This window comes from Nycticebus coucang, chromosome 4 (assembly GCF_027406575.1).
Source record: "Nycticebus coucang isolate mNycCou1 chromosome 4, mNycCou1.pri, whole genome shotgun sequence".
Taxonomy (NCBI): domain Eukaryota; kingdom Metazoa; phylum Chordata; class Mammalia; order Primates; family Lorisidae; genus Nycticebus; species Nycticebus coucang.
Window position 1 is genome coordinate 141,272,780 of NC_069783.1, and position 19,506 is coordinate 141,292,285.

Below are 19,506 nucleotides of genomic sequence, written 5' to 3' on the forward strand. Positions count from 1 at the left end.
CCGCCGCGGCGGGGGCAGCCTGGGGCCTGCCTGGATCCTCAGCGAGGCGCGAGGGGCGGAGCCGACTGCTCACGCACGCCCCGCCCCCCGCGCGCCGCGCCTGCCACTCACGCGCAGGGTCCCGCCCCCCTCCCCGTCTCACCTGGGCCCGCCGGGCAGGGAGCCTCAGCTGTGTGACCCAGGGGAGGGGTCAGCAGGTGAGGGGCGGGGTCGAGGGAGGTTTGGCCCAGCTGAAGAGGGCGGGGCACCCAGTGGTGACCCCAGCTCTACCCTCACTCGGGTCGTGACCCACGCGCGGGCTCAACCAGAGCGGTAATAATCAGAACAGCAGTTTGCAAACCCTTTTTCCCTGCTTGGCGTATCATGGTGGTTACAAAAGATGTGCTTTGGAGTCAGCCTGTCTAGAATCATATCCCCCTTAGTCACCTTGGGCAGATTTAAAGGAAAAATAGTTCTTACCTCCATTTCCTCCTCTGTTAAATAGGGGCGATGATAGCAATTGCTCCCCAAAGCTATTGTACTAAATAAGATGATGCATGAAGACTTTTAAAAAGCACGTACACTAGGAACTCAGCAAATGTTGAGTTCTTTTCTCACTCTAAGTCCTGCAGCCACAAAAGAGAAAGCACACTGAGCCCTGGGTTCCGAATCCTGTCACACATCTGTGTCAACCAGGGCAAGTTTCCTGATTGATCTGAGCCTCAGCTAGCTGCAGAACAGGAATAATGAAAGGCCTTCGCAGGAATAGAGGAGATAGAAGCAAGTAAAGCGTCCCATGGGAAATCCAGAAAGGGACTTATGCACTACTATCTTGCTGGAATGTTGGGCATCAGAGAGAGCGTGGCTCGCTTAAACTCTCGGCCTCCGCGTGGTTGGCCCTTTGCCCCCTCCAAAGTCTTCCCCAGCCGCACCCGGGGCTGGTGGTGGGCCTCTCTCCTCCTCCGCGATCCCCCAGGCGGAGGGGATTTTCCTATGCTCCCGCCTAAAGCGCAGCAGTGACGCCAGGCGAGGCAGGTCCGGGCCGCGCGCCGGGAGCTTTCAAGTCCCTGGTCTGGGATTGCAAGTGTGGACCTGCGCCCTGCACTGCGGCGGCGGGAACATCTGTCCTGCTGAGCCGACTCGCCGCACCCAGCGCAGGGCTGGGAGGTACCGGCCCCGCAGGCTTCCAGGCCTGCCCTGGGTATACCGGTCCCTGCACCTCCTCACCACCCGGGAGCCGCCCCCTCGCCCACTCCCAGAGCCCACGTTCCCCTAAACACCATTCCTCACCCAGGGCTGCTCCCAGAGCCCAGCCCCGAGGATGCAGCTACCTCCCACGAAGCCTCTGGGTCTGTCCCTCTTCATCCACACGACCCCGAACTGTGGCAAGAAGAATCTTGTTGGTCATTGTTCGGAAATCCTCTGGGCTCCTCATGGGAGCGCATGGACAACCCCTTTGCAGCCTTGCCTGGTCCCTAGGGACACACCCTTGGCAATCTACCTGGTGACGCTCTCTCTTTCCCAGAATCTGAGCTCCTTCTGCACCCTCTCGAGCAGAATCTGAGAAGCCTCCATCCTCAGCTTTTGCACCCTCTCAGGCTGTATCGCCTTGGAAAAGAATGATAAGATGAGCAGGTGGAACCATCAGCACAACGGGAACACTAAATAAAAGAAAACGTGCTTCCCTCAACAGATACTGCGGGAGGAACATGCCAAGCGCTGAGGACACAGCCATCACCAAAACCAAGCTTCCTCCTGGAGCTTACATTCTAGTTAACCCACGTGAAAAAAATGCAAATTCCAGAAACCCAAAAGTACTACAAAGACAAAAAAAAAAGTTAACAGCCTGATCTGTGGACTATTTTAAGCAGGATGCTGGGGAAAGACTTTAGCAAAGCAGGACACAGTTCTCTACAGTTTATAAGAATCTTTCTGCATCTCATTCCAGTTTCAGAGCAGAAAATAGAAAGGGCAAACCCGAGGATTGAAAGGTTTATTTGTGCAAATGTGAGCTTCCATTCCTTGTGATAGTAGCTTTGTTCTTCTTGCCCCCTAATTTTGGACAAAGAACCCACATTTTCATTTCTAAGAATTTCAAGATGGTGATAAGATAGCATTAAGCAAATGTGGAGGCCTTCCAAATGTGGGGAAATATGTCCATACACAGGTCACATGCCCATGAAACCTGCCTGTAATCCTGGGAGGCCAAAATGGGTGGATTGCTTGAGCTCAGGAGTTAGAGACCAGCCTGAGCAAGAGCAAGACCCTGTATCTACTAAAATAAAAAAAAAATTTTGCTGGGCATTATGGTAGGCACCTGTACTCCCAGCTGCCTGGGAGGTTGAGGCAAAAGGATTGCTTGAGCCCCAGGATTTGAGGTTGCTGTCAACTATGACCCAATGACTTTCTACCCAGGGTGACTATGTCTCAAAAAAAAGAAGAAAGGTGGCACCTGAGGCTTAGTGAGTAGGGCGCCAGCCCCATATATAGAGGGTGATGGGTTCGAACCGGACTCTGGCCAAACTGCAACCAAAAAATAGCCTGGCATTCTGGTGGGTGCCTGTAGTCTCAGCTACTCAGGAGTCTGAGGCAAGAGAATCACCTAAGCCTAGGAGTTGGAGGTTGCTATGAGCTGTGATGCCACGGCACTCTACCAAGGGCGATAAAGTAAGACTCTGTCTCTAAAAAAAAAGAAAAGAAAGTGGTCCTGTGTACAACAGAACTCAGAGATAATGTGCAAGCTCTTGCCCCCACTGGCTACTGAGAGAAGCATTTCTCCCTCCTTCTCCACTCTACCTTTTCTTTTCTGGCTGAAGGCCCCCAGCACGGGTGATGGAAACAGTGCACAAGAGGCTAAAAATACAGCCCAGTGTGTCTAGGTCACAGCACTTAATAGCTCAAGGTCTTTTTCTCAGTTATGTGGTCCTGGCCTCTGGCAGGGAGCAGCCTGAGATATTAATTTCAATGCTTTACATGCCTGGGACGTTTAGCAGCTTTATTTCATGGAAAGAGTGAGGACATTAAATGCAGGCCCTGGGCCTCCAGGAAGATGTTAGTATCTGTCTGTTTGCCTGCCTGTGCTCTGCAGTCAGGCCCTTTCCTTCCCAGGATTTGCCAAGAAGCTGGGAGACCTAAACATGTGGAGTTTGGGTGGTTCTAGTATCTTTGACACTCCAGTTAAGATGATTCCTGCTCAAAGGGCAATCATGTTGTGGAAATAGTCCTGGAAGAGGGAGCCTGAGCTTAATGACAACACCATACTAAATTGCCTCCTTGTTTTATTATTATTTTTTTTTTAAGATGGAGTCTTACTATGCTGCCCAATCACAGCTCACTGTAGCCTCTAACTCCTGAGCTTAGGAGATCCTCCCACCTGAGCGTTCTGAGTAGCTGAGATTACAAATGCATGTCACCACACCTAGCACCTCCTTATCTTGATAGGGTTCTATCATCAAATGCTTACTGAGTGGTCCAGGGCTGAGATTAGGATGAGGCAAGTGAGATATTTGCCTCAGACACAGAATTTAAGGGAACTTAAAAAAGAAGAAAACAGTAAAAACCTGAGTAATCAAGATAAATTTATTTAATAAATATTTTATACATCTAACAAGTGTATGTAATAAATAGCATTTTAATGCAATACTTTGGTTTTGATTTTTGTTTTCTGTTTGTTTGTTTGTTTTGAGACAGAGTCTCAAGCTGTTGCCCTGGGTAGTCACAGCTTACAGCTCCCAGCAACCTCAAACTCTTGGTCTTTAAGTGATTCTCTTGCCTCAGGCTTCCAAGTAGCTGGGACCATAGGCGCCCACCACAGTGCCCGGCTATTTTTTTGTTGCAATTGCCATTGTTGTTTAGCTGGTCCAGGCCAGGTTCGAAACCACCAGCTTTGGTGTACATGGCCGGTGCCCTACCCATTGGTTAACGGGCGCCGCCCTTTTTTTCTTTTTTTTAGAGTCTCACTATGTTGCCCTGGGTAAAGTGTCGTGGCATCACAGCTCACAGCAACCTCAAACTCTTGGCTTAAGCGATTCTCTTGCCTCAGCCTCCCAAGTAGCTGGGACTACAGGTATCGCCACAATGGTCGGTTATTATTATTATTATTTTTATTGGTTGCAGTTGTCACTGTTGTTTAGTAGGCCCTGGGCTGGGCTCTAACCTCCCAGCTTCAGTGTATGTAGCCGGTGCCCTAACCACTGAGCTACAGGAGCTGAGCCTGTATTTGATTTTGCTTTTTCGTTTGTTTCTTTTGTTTTTGAGACAGGGTCTTATTCTGTCACCAAGACTAGAGTGCAGTAGTGTCATAGCTCACCGCAACCTCAATCTCCTGGTCTTAAATAATCCTTGTGCCTCAACCTCCTGAGTAGCTGGGATTACAGGTGTGCACCAACTCACCCAGCTAATTTTTCTATGTTTGATAGAGATGGACTCTCTTGCTCGGGTTGGTCTCAAACTTCTGAGTGCAAGTGATCCTTTGGCCTTGGCCTCCCAGAGGGCTAGGATTATAGGTGTGAGCCATTGTGCCCGACCTTAATGTAATATTTCATTTTATATATTTTTTTATTTTTTTATTGTTAAATCATAGCTGTGAATTAATATAATATTTTTAAAAAACCTAAATGAATGCAAAAGCATCCATGATGGGGCGGTGCCTGTGGCTCAGTCGGTAGGGCACTGGCCCCATATACCAAGGGTGGCGGGTTCAAACCCGGCCTCGGCTGAACTGCAACCAAAAAATAGCTGGGCGTTGTGGCGGACGCCTGTAGTCCCAGCTACTCGGGAGGCTGAGGCAAGAGAATCCTTAAGCCCAGGAGTTGGAGGTTGCTGTGAGCTGTGTGATGCCACGGCACTCTACCGAGGGCCATAAAGTGAGACTCTGTCTCTACAAAAAAAAAAAGCATCCATGATGGACAGGATATCAGAATTTTAAATAAAGACAGGATCTGCACTCCTGATTTTCCTTTAACATCAGGATTGACTCAGTGTAGTATCATTAATGATCCTGTCTCCCAGGAACCTGGCTCACACAACTAATGATGGAAAATTCAAGAGAGGCTATAGCGGGTGGCGCCTGTGGCTCAGTGAGTAGGGCGCCAGCCCCATATACTGAGCATAGCGGGTTCAAACCCAGCCTCGGCCAAACTGCAACCAAAAAATAGCCGGGTGTTGTGGCGGGCGCCTGTAGTCCCAGCTGCTTAGGAGGCTGAGGCAAGAGAATCGCGTAAGCCCAAAAGCTGGAGGTTGCTGTGAGCCGTGTGACGTCATGGCACTCGACCGAGGGCGGTAAAGTGAGACTCTGTCTCCACAAAAAAAAAAAAAAAAAAAAGAGGCTATAGTTTGCTTGTTCTGATGGGGGTAAAGAAAGAAAAAGAATTGGTCATAAACATAGTGAGTTAGAAGTGTCTATGGGGCATGTAGGTGGGCTCTCCAGGGCAGGGTTTGTGTTAGAAATGAGGAAGTGGGAGTCCTCTGCAAGAATCAGTTGAGAATTGGTGGAAAGGCAGACAGAACAGCCTGAGTTCACAGGTTTGGCCAGTGATTGGTGGATATTCAGCACATGTGGTCTAAATCATTGGTCCTCAGAGTTTGCATCATTGTTTAGGAATCTTTTCAAATTCTCTCTCATCCAGTTTTTCTATTCTTCTGCATCACAAACCTCAGATATGTTCCCACATGGGTGTGGAAGTTTACTGCTTGGGTGTTAAAATAAAAACGTCTTCTGAGGAAATTAGAAACAACTAAATTCCATTAGAATTTGGGGGTGGGGCCATAAAGGGGGAAGAAAAGAATGAATATAATTGACTCAATTTCTTCTTTTTTTTTGAGGCAGAGTTTCACTGTGCTGCCCAGCCTAGCTTATAGCAACCTCAAACTCCTGGGTTCAGGGGATCTTCCTGCCTCAGCCTCCTGAGTAGCTGGAACTATGGGTGCCTGCCACAATGCCTGGCTGTTTTTTTTTTTTTTTTTTTAATTGTTGAGGATTCATTGATGGTACAGTTGTTTTGCATTCATTTAGGTTTTTTAAAAATATTGCAGTAGGGTCAGGCACCATGGTTCACACCTATAATCCTAGCCCTCTGGGAGGCCAGGTTACACTGCTTGCATTTGTTAGATATAGTCCCTCCTGGCTGCTGTTTGTTTTTTGGTGGGGGCGGGTTTGAACCCGACACCTCCAGTATATGGGGATGGAGCCCTACTCCTTGAGCCACAGGTGCTGCCCTGTTTGTTTGTTTTTTGGTCTTTTTTTTTTTTTTTGCAGTTTTTGGCCGGGGCTCGGTTTGAACCTACCACCTCCAGCATATGGGGCCAGGACCCTACTCCTTTGAGCCACAGTAAAGCAGGGAGGGTCTCACTCTTGCTCCGACTGGTCTCAAACTCCTAAGCTCAAGTGATTTTCTCACCTTGGCTTCCGAGTGCTAGGATTATAGGTGTGAGCCACCATGCCCGGTCTCAACTTCTTATTTATTAGCTGATCCTCCAGAAGGAATAAGAACTAAGAGAAACTAAAGAGAAGAAAGGTAGTAGGAAAGGAAAAAAAGAGAGAAGAAAGATTATAGGAGCTAAAAATACTGCGACGAAAGCTTGGCTAAGCATCAAAGAAGAGCAGATGTGTTTCCAAATCAAAGTGGTGGTTTAGATGTGTCAGGAAGCACAGCTCCAAACGTTAGGTAGAAAATAAAGATTGTTTAGACTGAGTTCGACAGAATGAAAAAGCTCCTTGGGGAATCAAACAGGAATTGCTGGGGGGATAGCTAGAAATCCAGCTCTTTTAGCAAGAAAGGACAAGGATGGGATCCCTAGGCCCCCATCTCACCTTAATTCTGTCTCCAGTGTTTGCTCACACCTGTGACGAGGGACCACCCTACCAATCTACTGATCAGAACTAGTGTGCCAGCCAAAAAAGGGGCCTCGAAACAGGTACAATAGAGTTTTCAAGGTGACTTAGAACAGCCTTAAGGCTAATTATCACGTTGTTAGTTTAAATCTACATTGCAGTCCATACCCCCACTAGGCTTTCAGAGAGGCTCTTGGGAGGTCTGCATGCCAGGAGCAGTAAGGCTTCCGTTCCAAGGTAGGTCCAACCCAGAACCCCCAGCTGCAACCAAGTCCTTTCTTTTCTTTTCTTTTTCTCTTTTGAGACAGAGTGTTACTCTGTTGCCCAGGCTAGAGTACTGTGGCATCAGCCTAGCTCACAGCAACCTCAAACTCTTGTTTCAAGCTATCCGTCTCAGCCTCCGAAGAAGCTGGGACTACAGGTGTGTGCCACAATACCTGGCTAATTTTTACTGTTTTTAGAGGAGATGGGGGTCTCACTCTTGCTCAGGCTGATACTTCCGAGCTCAAGTTATCTTTCCTCTTCAGCCTCCCAGAGTGCTAGGATCCAAGGCCTTTTCTTTTTTTTTTTTTTTTTTGGTTTTTGGCCGAGGCTAGGTTTGAACTCACCACCTCTGGCATATGGGACCGGTGCCCTACTCCTTGAGCCACAGGCACCGCCCACCAAGGCCTTTTCTTATAGTAACAATGGAGGCTGGTTTGTTGTCTGTAATGAACGCATCTTGCTCTGTAAGCCTATACCTTGCTGTTACTCTGTACATCTGTCTTTCTCTTCCTCAATACACTTTGTTTTATGTTTGCCTTACTTTGGAGTGTCTGGTTGTTCTTCAGCCAAGGGCGTCCCCAAGAACCAAAGACACAGATAGCCGCCCGAAACCCTGACATTTTAGGATGCAAGCAGCTGCCTGTAAACCTGACAGTGCTGGTCTTTCAATGATATGGAAGCCCTACTGCCTTGACCCTGAGTTCTCTGGATCAAGTCCTGGCACCAGTGATGGGAGATTCTTGTCATAGTTTCAGGACCCAAATAGTCTTTCCATCTTGAATTTTAATTCTCAACACCTTCGATAATAAGTTCTGTTAAAGACTAGACCCTTTTCCTTACCGTATCCTCAGGGTCTTGCTTCCATTTCTGTCTAATGAAGTGTGGAATATTCTGAACAACTGTGGGGGTGTCCTTTCTATACCAATACTTCTTTTTTTTTTTTTAGAGACAGAGTCTCACTTTATCGCCCTCAGTAGAGTGCCGTGGCGTCACAGCTCACAGCAACCTCCAACTCCTGGGCTTAGGTGATTCTGTCGCTTAGGTGATTCTCTCGCCTCAGCCTCCCGAGTAGCTGGTACTACAGGCGCCCACCACAATGCCCACCTATTTTTTTGTTGCAGTTTGGCTGGAGCCGGGTTCAAACCCGCCACCCTTGGTATATGGGGTCCACGCCCAACTCACTGAGCCATAGGCGCCACCCTATACCTATACTTCTATGAGGCCAGTCAATCCAACAGATATCAATAAAGATGGGTCACATGAAAAGAGATGCTGTGATACCCAAGTCAGATCAGAAACATCTTCTATCTTCCAGAGGCTTATTGCTTGACCTCATAAGCTGGATAATGTGCGGGAAGGACCTGAGAAAAGATCATATACAGTGTTGGGTTAAGTTGCTCAGACCATGAACAACAGGGACTGGAGAAAGGTCAGATGAGGGAATGGGCCACAATATGAATACTTAAAAAGAGCTTATTACGGGCTTGGTGCCTGTAGCTCAGTGGCTAGGGCGCCAGCCACATACACCTGAGCTGCAGGTTCGAATACAGCCCAAGCCTGCCAAACAACAATGACAACTACAACCAGAAAAAAAAAAATAGCCGGGTATTGTGGCAGGCGCCTATAGTCCCAGCTACTTGGGAGACTGAGATAAGAGAATTGCTTAAGCCCAAGAGTTTGAGGTTGCTGTGAGCTGTGATGCCACCGGCACTCTACCCAGGGTGGCATAGTGAGAGACTGTCTCAAAAAAAGAAAATAAAAAAGAGCCTATGATGCACTGGAAGCTAATCCCCGGTGCTTCAGATGCATTGTCCCACTTCCGCCTCACAGTAATCCTTGGGTAGGCACTGTTACTGAATCCGGGGATTCACAGATGAGAAAATTAAGGTCCAGAGATGGAGTTCACTTGCCTATTGGGAGATAGATCTTGAGCCTAGAGAAATTCTCACGACAAAGGTAGGTCTAGAACCGGACATAGGATAGTATGTGGATGAGCCAACCAGATAAGAGGCAAAGCATCACAGTGATAACTATGAGTGGTTAAGAGCAAGGGTGGGTGAGGACTTTGGTTGAGTCCAACGTTTGTTGGTTTACTAGCTATGAGACCTGGGGCATGGTTCTTGAGCAATTTGTGCCTCAGTTTCTTTATCTGTAAAATAGAGAACAATATCCAAACTCATAGAACTGTTAGTAGCATTTCACGACAGGATGCTTGTAAAGTGCCCATAACAGTGCCTGGCCTTCAAGAGCACTTGGTAAATATTACTTTTATTGACATAGTAGAAATAACGTAGACTGAAGTTCCCTGGGTTAGTTTCAAGGAAGGTGTGGGTTACCTGTTGGGACACAGTCAACTAAAGTGAGCTACACTGAAGGGAGAGAGGGCAGGATTTGATTGAATTTAGAGTGTGTGTCAGGTGCCACCCATGGGAACAGCTCCATGCTAGAAGAAAGAGGCTCTGAGTGCTCCTCAGAGTCAGAGCTGTGTCATTGGTCATTGGGTAAAAGAACTAGGAAAGCAGGGCGACGCCTGTGGCTCAAAGGAGTAGGGCGCTGGCCCCATATGCTGGAGGTGGTGGGTTCAAACCCAACCCTGGCTAAAAACGAAAAAAAAAAAAAAAAAAAAAAAGAACTGGGAAAGCAAATAGCATGGATGAGTGTCTGCCAAGAGGACGTTTGAGAAACCCAAACTGAAGTTGGGGGAGAAGAGAAGAGCTATTTCTTTTATGCCCTTTTTTGCCTAACATTTCCCTTCCGTCCTTGCCATGCAGAATAAAGGCAGATGGTAATTTTCAGGTTAGCCTAAGAGCCTGGTTCCACCTCTCCAAGATTCAACAGCTTTGAAAAGATGCTTGCCTCACCAGGGTCCAGACATTCGCAAATCCTTCCCAAAGACAAACCTTTTCCAAGGCCCTGTTCTAAACCTAATCCACCTCTTGGGAGGCGAGGCCAGGGCTTGTGGCTGAATGGGCACCATTGTCCTCCCAAGTGTCTGTGGGTCCAAATGCTGTGGACCTGGAGGTGGTTCCACCAGGCTGTGATGCGGTCTGCCTGCAGGCTTTGATTCACTCCAGGGACAACACTTGAAAATTAAAATAGGCAACACGTTTGATTCCAGGAGCTACTGCCAGACTCATACTCCGTTTTTCCATCATTTCACTCTCCTCTCCCTTGGGAGGGAGCCTCCTTTGGCATTTTGCATATGAAAAAATCAAAACCAGCAGCAGGACAGGCACCTGATAAGGAGAGAGGCATTGCCCAAGAGATCCCAGGCAGAGGTGTCTTTGTTCTTGTTTTGGGGGCCCTTAACACTGCTAACAGCTCCAATTACTGCATTTGCCATGGGATGTAAAATAAAACCACATTCCAGAAAACGTGTAGTCTCCCCAAGAGAGACACACAGGGAGAGGTGCTGCAGTAACGGGCTCTTCCATTTCTGATCCCTAAGCTTGGCAGCACAGCTCCTGAGAATTTAACAGTACTTTCTTTATATGATGGAGGAGGGTAATTCCACATGTGGAGATGCATCTTGATACCCGTATCTACAAATGCGGTCTGCGTATTTGACTACATTTTGTATAAAGAATGCTTAAGAACGTTAGGACCTTCAAAATATACCAAGCCATTTTTAATTTTTTTTGAGACAAAGTCTCATTTTGTCACCTTCAGTAGAGTGCTGTGGCGTCACAGTTCGCAGCAACCTCACACTCCTGGGCTTGAGCAATCCTCTTACCTCAGCCTCTCAAGTAGCTGGGTCTACAGGTGCCCGCTACAACACCTGACTAGTTTTTCTATTTTTAGTAGAGATGGGTCTCACTTTTGCTCAGGCTGGTCTTGAACTCCAGAGCTCAAGCAATCCACCTGCCTCGGCCTCCCACAGTGCTAGGATTACAGGTGTGAGCCGCTGTGCCATGCCGGCCTGCCAAGCCAGTTTTTTGAAGAGGGAGGATGAGGGCTTAAGAAGTTTTTGAGGCTATAAGCAAAACAAAAAAGAACTTCTTCCAACATAATTTAACTCTAAAATCTGATGATGTAACCCCCACCCACACGCACATCACAAACCAAAGTGACATCACAAATACTAGAGATAATGGCTTAAAACTGCCTGTATGTGAGTCAAAATCCAAACAAACTGCAATTTGCCAATACATGACTGAGGCAGAGAAAGACAGGTGGCCAGAAATATTAAAACAGAACAAAAACAAAACCAAAAATAATAATAATAAAAGAAAAAATATATTTCTTCCCCCTACTAAGCTAGCTAAAATAAAATTTAAGGCAACTGAAATATGGTAAGGTGATTTTCTTTTTTTATGGACGACATTTCTTAGAAAGTCAGGTCTTTTTAAATATGTGATTCTAATCTATCCAAGTTGTTCTCTTGTTCTTGGCTGGTCCCAGGAGATGGAGGCCCGCATCACTTACATTGTGCATTTTGGACCCTAGAATATATTTAGTTCCCTGTGTAGTGGGGCTTCTTGACTCATGATGATCTGGTTAGAAAGTGTATTTAGGGTTTGGTAGAACTTAGCTGCTGTCATTTCCGCGTGCAGGGTTGAGGAGTGTCTACAGCTCATCTAGAAGTCTTTTTTTTTTTTTGGTTTTTGGCCGGGGCTAGGTTTGAACCTGCCACCTCCGGCATATGGGACCGGCGCCCTGCTCACTGAGCCACAGGTGCCGCCCTCATCTAGAAGTCTTAAGTGACCTTGTCACCCATTCCTTATGCCGCTCATTTCCAGCAGACAGGAATTGTCTTCCACTCCTTGTAACTTGCTACCTTAACATGCTATGTTCCTTGAGTGCCTGAATCTCACCGTCCCCTTGTGAAATTACTTTCTTTCCTGCTTAGAACAGAAGGCTTTGGTGAGCAGGAGAGAGAACATATAATACAGCATGACTTCTAAGAATTTTGTGGAAGGAATGGTCTATAAAAAGATGTGAATACTTCGCCTTCAAAGTAGACCTAGTCTTGGGCAGCGCCTGTGGCTCAAAGGAGTAGGGCCCCGGCCCCATATGCCGGAGGTGGCAGGTTCAAACCCAGCCCCAGCCAGAAACTGCAAAAAAAAAAAAAAAGGCTTTAACTATGGGACAGAGATTTAGAACAATTAATTCTCATAAAATTTCTACCAAAGTAGACCTACTCTCTGCTTGAGAACTGGCCTTTGTTAATTCCTTCCCCCCCCACCTTATAATTCTAGCATCCAATTTGTGTGAGACAAGACCCCAGCATCCCCATCTATGGACTCCGACAGTCCATCTTATTAAACATCAGGCTTCAGGACTGCTATGCAGACTCACCAGCTCTCACCAACATCTGGATAGCCAGAACATGTGCAAAGCAGAACATCAATGCCCCAGCACCAGCTACCACCTCTTCTTGGGAAGTTGTAAAGAATCCATTAATTGCCAGTCCATTTTCCCTGGTTAAGCTTGTGCTCAGGCAGCAACTGAAGGATAACTGCTGCCCAGGACCACGTAAGCTTGGAGAAGCAAAACTCTCAAAGAGATTACAGCCCAAGGATTATATGGCAACAAATGCCACCCAGCAGACCAGGTTAAGAAGCTCCATCAGTTCCAAGTGTAAGTGGCCAGTGGGACAGCTGCCAGGCTCAGCTAGGCATAGGAGGCCTGCAGGAGGCATCAGAGAGGTAGACAATGGATGAGCAGTAGGGGAGAAAATGTGACGGAGGGGAGGGAAAGGTAACGCTAGAGCACACCTCATGCTTAGGAGATTTATACCAAGTGAAGGAAACCCTGGAGTTGAAGACAGGATGATGGGAAGTATGGCATGATAGAGGCAGACAGCACGAGGTGGCCGGGGAGGGGGGTCATGCTATTTATTATTTATACTCTGCTTAGTTTTATAGAAGGATGAGGTGGCTTTCATAAACAGGGACAAGAGGAACTTGCGATGAAGGGAAAATAATGGCGAGAAAGGTAGATAGGATGGGGGCAGTGTGTGTGGGTGCACGTACACATGCCAGAGGTAAACTATAGATCTGGCCGTGAACTTCACGGCTTTCAGAGGCCTGAGCTAAGTCCAGCTCTGTCACTCCATGACGGCCAGCAGAGTTCAGTGTGCCCCAGAGCTAGGCTGTCAAGAGTTCAAATCCCAACTCTGACTATAATTGAGGACAACCTTGGGCTTAATTTCTTTGTGCCTTGATATTATCATATAAAATGGAGATTCATTAAGATTAAATGAGTTAATCCATGCAAATGGCTTCTGAACAGAGCCTGGCACAGAGTAAATAATTAGGATCCTGAGTGGCATTCAATAGATGACAGCTGTGGTTATTAACCTTCTGTGTGGCCTTGGGCAAACCGATTCCAATTTCCTTGTGTCCACAGAAAAGAAGCCATACTCTGTAAAATAATTTAAAGAGGTTTATTCTGAGCCAAATCTGAGCACCATGACCCCACACCCAAGAAACCTTGAGCAAGCGGGGTTACAGTTTGGTTTTATCCATTTCAGGCAGACAGGAATTACAGGTAAAGTCATAAATTAATACATGGAAGACATACATTGGTTTGGCCGGAAAAGGTGGGACATCTCCAAGTGGAGGCCTACAGGTGGGTTTAAAGATTCTTTAGCTGACAATTGGCTGAAAGAGTTAGGCTCCAATAGACCGGGAGTCAAAAAAAAAAGGAAGGCTGAGCTAAGATCAGGGTCTGCTAAACATAAATACACTATAGGACAAACGCACAGCCAGACTCAAGTGGGTTTGTTGTATATACTCAGGTCCTGCAGGTTTATCTTACATACCCTTAGGCCTGTTAATAAATGACCTCTCTAAGATTTTCTTTTAGTTTACACTTGCCTTTAAAGCTGTCGCCTGCTGACTTTACAGGGTTACGGGGTGTGTGGTGGTATACATGAAGGAATTCTATAAACTAGAACACGCTAGACAAATTTGTTGGTTGTTGCTGTAACCAAGACTCTGGGACACAAATCCCGTCTAATTATTCTGAGCTCCCTTCTCAAGTTTTAGCTTTGACTTCTCTGCTTTCTTTCTGGCTAGGGTAAAGAAAGTTCAAAGAAGAAAAAACTAACAGTCCGCCAAGAGGACAGATATGCTGAACTCGTGGCTGCCACCCAAGTGCTGCACTGGGACAGTGGGGCAGCAGCTGGGAAGGGCCAACTGCTGCTTCCTGAAATCCAGAAGAGACAGCAGTTGTCGGAGGACACGCTAACCATCCACGGCCTCCCCACAGAAGGGTACCGGGCTCTGTACCACGCTGTGGTGGAGCCAATGCTACGGACATCTTCAGGAAGCCCCAAGAGGTACAGCTTGGAGCTGGGCAAGACCATGAAACAAAAGCTCTGGGAGGCTCTGTGCCGTCAGGCTGTCACTGACCGAGGTACTCAGAAGGACCCATTCCCTGGAAAGAAGCGGCTGGAAGCCAAGAGGAGACTCTGTGCAAGAAACGACCTAAGATTAAAAGTAAAAGATAGGAACAAGAACTCATGGGATTTGGGCATTTATTCTCTGCTAGATGTCTGAAAAATAAACACCACTTTGCACCTTCCCTGTCATCTCAGAGTGCTTTACAAATTAGTGACCACCCTCTCAGGGAAACAAGACAAACGGGTACTGGATTCACTCACACCCCTCTAGATGCTGGTAGGTTTTTTCTTACAAGGACCTCAAACTCTTGGGCTCTAGTGATCCTCATGTCTCAGCTTCTCAAGCAGGTGTGTCTCCTAACACCCAGCTAGTTATTCTATTTTTACTGGAGATATGGTCTCACTTTTGCTCAGGCTGGTCTCAAACTCCTGAGCTCAAGTGATCCACCCACCTCAGCTTCCTAGAGTGCTAGGATTAAAGGTGTGAGCCACTGTGCTGGGCCTTCCTTATTTTTTAAGAGTAGACTGCTAGGTTTAGATCACTACCACTTTCCCCAGCTCTCTCTACACAGGGCTGAGCAGAAAGAACATAAACCCACACTCTAGCAGACCCTCTCCACGACAGTACCTAAATCCCCAGTAAACTGGACCCTATTAACAGGCTAAGATGTTACAGAAATGCTTCACACGGGCAAGTTTAAGTTAAAAGCATTGCCCCAGTCCAAACCTCTCCTTTGTAGAATATATAGTCCTTTACCAAACAGAGCAATGACAACACGTAACACATACTTGATAAAATTGTATTTTTTTTTACAGTCATTTGTACAACTTGTTACAAAACCATAGAAGACTACAACTTGTTTTAAATCATTTTTGGTCTGCAAATATGTAAAATCTGTGTGCAATTATCATGTATTTACAGGGCCTTGTGTTAGTCATTTTCAATGATTATTCCAACAATGTCACACTCTCAACATAAGACATGGCTTAAGATAAATATATTAGTAAATAAATATTCTGAGAACATATTTCCATAAATGAAATGTGCTGCTATACATATACAGAATATACATACGTTGTTTTCTAGCTTTTAAAACGTTTTTTAAAAATGGTAATGTTGGAAAAGAGCCCTTAGACCATTTTATTACAAAATCTTTACAGCAAAGTCTTTACAAAATATCTTTAAGTGCTATGGGAGAAATTTAAAAAAAAAATTCTTTTTTAAATAGTGCCTTGTTAGACCAACACAATAGTTTATAAAGAGTAGAAAAAGGCGGTTCTGTTTAAAAAACAATACTCTTGATTAGCAATTCTTTCTTAGACCTTATTTTAAAAGCATTAGTCTTGCATGAACTTTAAGTAGAGACTAGCAGCACATAAGGGGGGGGGGGGTCTGAGCAGTGGGACATGAGATGGAGCTTAATAAAAGGACTTGGGTTTGGAGGACAGTAGGATGGGACTGAGAGAGTTAAAGCCAACTTACTCGCGCTATATCCATACACAGTACCTTGGTTAGAACATCCAATCTTCCATTTTTAGCTGGTTCTAGGACTTTTAAGTTTCTATGGCTGTCCTACACCCAGGCCTGGGTCACTTGGCCATGCCTAACCATCACACCCTGACTTAGTGGGGTTCTCAGTGGAAAAGGAGATGCTCCCAGTTTCCGAGACTACATAACCACTGCACACCACTGAGTCCACGGAAAAAATTCCTTATTATTGGAGTCTTTCAACTTCAAAGAAGATATTCCTTTTGATTTAAATGGTGATGAAGTAAGATATTTGGTTATTTTATCCTGTGGTCACCCTGGTTCATAAGCCAACACAAATCTAAAAGACAATGGTTGATATTTAAGGTTTTAAAAGTTCATTTTTGTTTCTACCACCTGTGAATTACAAAGGTTAAATGTTTCTCTTGCCATCTGCAGTCACCATTTTTTCAGTGAAAAATGGAAAAATTTATTTTAGTAAGCCCAGTGGAAGCCACATTCTCTACTATCTATTACTTAAGGCTATTAAGAAGTGGTTTTCTAGCCAGGGCTTAAGAAAGCTACTTTAGGACAGGTGTGGTGGCCCTGTCTTGTAATCTTAGCACTCTGGGAGGTTGAGGCAGAGAAGTGCTTGAGGTCTGGAGCTCAAGACTAGCCTAAGCAAGAGTGAGACCCCATATCGACTAAAAAATAGAAAAATTAAGCCAGGCCTGTAGTCCTAGCTACTCGAGAGGCTGAGGCGGGAGGATGGCTTGAGGTTAGGAGTTAAGAGGTTGCTGTGAGCTGTGATGACATCATTACACTCTAATCAGGGATACAGAGCAAGACTCTGTCTCAAAAAAATAAAAAATAAATAAAAATAAAAAAAATAAAAAGCCCCTTTAGGAGTATGGTTTCAGACAAGGAAGATAATATACAAAGGCATTAAAAACAAAGGAAAACTGGGCGGCGCCTGTGGCTCAGTCGGTAAGGCGCCGGCCCCATATACCAAGGGTGGTGGGTTCAAACCCGGCCCCGGCCAAACTGCAACCAAAAAAATAGCCGGGCGTTGTGGCGGGCACCTATAGTCCCAGCTGCTCGGGAGGCTGAGGCAAGAGAATCGCCTAAGCCCAGAGGTTGCTGTGAGCTGTGTGAGGCCACGGCACTCTACCGAGGGCCATAAAGTGAGACTCTGTCTCTAAAAAAAACAAAGGAAAACCACAAACAAAATATCTCAACAATGAGAAGCTGCTTTTTGCAGTTCATGTTAAAAGCCATAACCCCCCCTTTCCTAAAACCACATCATGCAAGCTGTTGTCCTCAGCAGCTGCTACTCCTGGCCTGAGAAATAAAGGCGGCTGGGATCACATGTCAACAGCTTAGGTGCTTCTCATACCCTCACCAACAGGTGTGCTGGGCACAGCGCTGGGAAGCAGCTCCTAAGGGATTGCACCCCAGAAGTTGGAGGACAAATCTCACAGCAGTGAGTCCCTAAGTAGCTTTGATCATTTGATACTAGAATTTCTTTGTCAAATCCTGGCTAGAAGTAAGTAAATTTCCTCATCACACCAGGGCTTTTAAGAAAAAAGCATTCTGATATAGTGAGATTCTCATTCTTGTATGGGCCATGGGCCAACACCCTGTGAGCCTTAGTGGAGGGTTCATTGCAGCTGCCTGGCAACTCAGAGTGGTCCTTATTTCCCTACCCATAGGGGCCATGAGCTTTTAGACCCAATGGGCCAAACTGTTCTAGATGGCCAATAAATATCTGAAGAAATAATAGTGACCAGAAGAGTTAGTGAACACAAGGGATAATACAGTTTCCTCTAAAAAATTTTTTTTAAGAACAAGGAATACATTGGACAAAAAGGATGACAATCCCTGATCTGAAATAGCTTTAAATAGATTCTCTCTCCCTTTTAAAAATGAAACATCTTATACACAAAACGGTTGGGTTTTTAAACTCTCCCTCCACCACCTTTAAAAAAAAACCCAAAAGGTTGGAAAAATATACAAAAACTTACCCTTGGGGGTCTAACTATCTGACAAGTCTCCCTCTCTGTCTCACAGAAAATCAATACAAAATAGTGCATTAGGTAGCCAGGATAGTAGACATCTGCAGGTGAGGTGAGCAACTTCGCAGAGGCAGAGGGCTGAGTAACCCTGAAGCAGGGCTTCTATGGGGAAAGCAGGTGGGAAGTGTATCATTCAAAGGGAGCTCAGTGCAGACTTTGTGGGGTCTGGGTCTGGGCTTGTGCCCCGGGAAGGCAGCCCACGGAATCAGCAGCTGAGGGGCGTGGCTGCCCCCACACAGACCCATGCGCATAGAGGCACACCCCAGCAGGGCTGGTGGAAAGCACTCCCCCAAGCCCCATCTGACGCCAAGGCCACAAAACTATATTCCTCCGGGGTGTTTGCCCCCATACACCCATCAAGCCATTTCTGCAGCCAGTGGCAGGAAGCCCAAAATATTTTTGCAAAGGACTCCAATGTCAAGACCACTCAGGGCAGACAGCCTCCTTTTCTCTGCCCCAGGAGTTAGAGTTCAAAAAGAGGACCCCATGAACACTGCCCAGAGCTATGAACTCTGTCAATTTACTTGGGACTTATTCAAGGGGACAGGTTGAAATACTAGGTTGAAATACTCTGTCATCCTAGAGCTTCTGGAGCATTGGCTCATGGTGAGTGCCCAGTGCTGCAGACCTTGTGCACCCTATTCCTAGCTGTTTCCATCACCTGCCTAAAGGTGTGGGCTGGAGAGGAATGGCTTCCAAGAAGACCCCCAACACTTTGTACACTGGGATTTGCCACGAGAAAGAAAGAGGCAGCTTTGCATTGTTCCTCAGAGTTTGTACCCATATCAACTAGCTTTACTTCAAGTTTCTGGTTCATTTTCTAAGGCAGATGTAGCCCTGAGCTTTACAAAGGCCTGAGCTCCCTCCAGGGAGACAACAGTATCTACACACGATGTGGTTCATTTAATGCAGCAGTGATTTTTTTCTTTTTCAGCAAAAGTTGGTGGTTAGGGTTTTTAAAATATATATTTAAATAACTTTTTACATTTACATATAATATCTTAAAAAAAAACAACAACAAAGCAGAGAACTCAATTCCACACACCTCAGAACCCCAAGCACACACACTTTACAAAACAGTATAACATGTTATTAAGAGAGGCAAAGGACTCAGAGAATTTTGTCTGTTGGTTTGTTAATGGGGGGCAGGGGGGCTGGTTTTGCCACAGGTGGCTCACATTTTGGGTTGAGAAGGAGGGCTCTCTTTATTACCACTTTTTTTGTGTGTTTATCAAAGCTAAAAAAGATTTGTTTTCCTTTTTTTGCAAGTCAGAGTTGGAATCTCTGTACAATTCCTAGTTTCCAGATTAGAGTTCCTTCTGAGCTCAGGCTCCTGTGCTGCTGATGTCTGCTGGGCAAGATCCTGGGAGGAAGAGAGACAGAAGAGTCATTAGGGGAGAAAGCCAGCTCTGCAGGGACCAGGCAAGGGACTCAGGTGGCTTTGTCCCCTGGCATGTGGCAAGTTTGTAGAAGTGACAGCTTACAATGGCAGACAGGCTGTGTGTGTACTAGAGGGCTAAAGCAGGGCTCCTCTTCCGAG

General features: G+C 46.1%; 2 protein-coding genes across 5 annotated transcripts in view; one reads left to right on the forward strand and one right to left on the reverse strand.

The window, feature by feature from the left end:
* The first annotated feature begins 1,300 nt into the window (after positions 1-1,300).
* Positions 1,301-14,631, forward strand: C4H22orf31 (chromosome 4 C22orf31 homolog). The gene is given in 4 exon segments (XM_053589403.1): positions 1,301-1,378; positions 12,274-12,723; positions 14,098-14,470; positions 14,473-14,631. Coding segments are annotated over 4 exon segments (960 nt in total). The 3' UTR covers positions 14,532-14,631.
* Positions 14,632-15,202: 571 nt separating this feature from the next.
* Positions 15,203-19,506, reverse strand: part of ZNRF3 (zinc and ring finger 3) — a 249,219-nt gene continuing 244,915 nt past the window's right edge. For all 4 annotated transcript variants that reach the window (XM_053588498.1, XM_053588495.1, XM_053588499.1 and 1 more), the window contains exon 9: positions 15,203-19,329. In XM_053588498.1, coding sequence (XP_053444473.1) covers positions 19,292-19,329 — 38 coding nt within the window. In that variant the 3' untranslated portion in view covers positions 15,203-19,291. The remainder of the gene's footprint in view (positions 19,330-19,506) is intronic.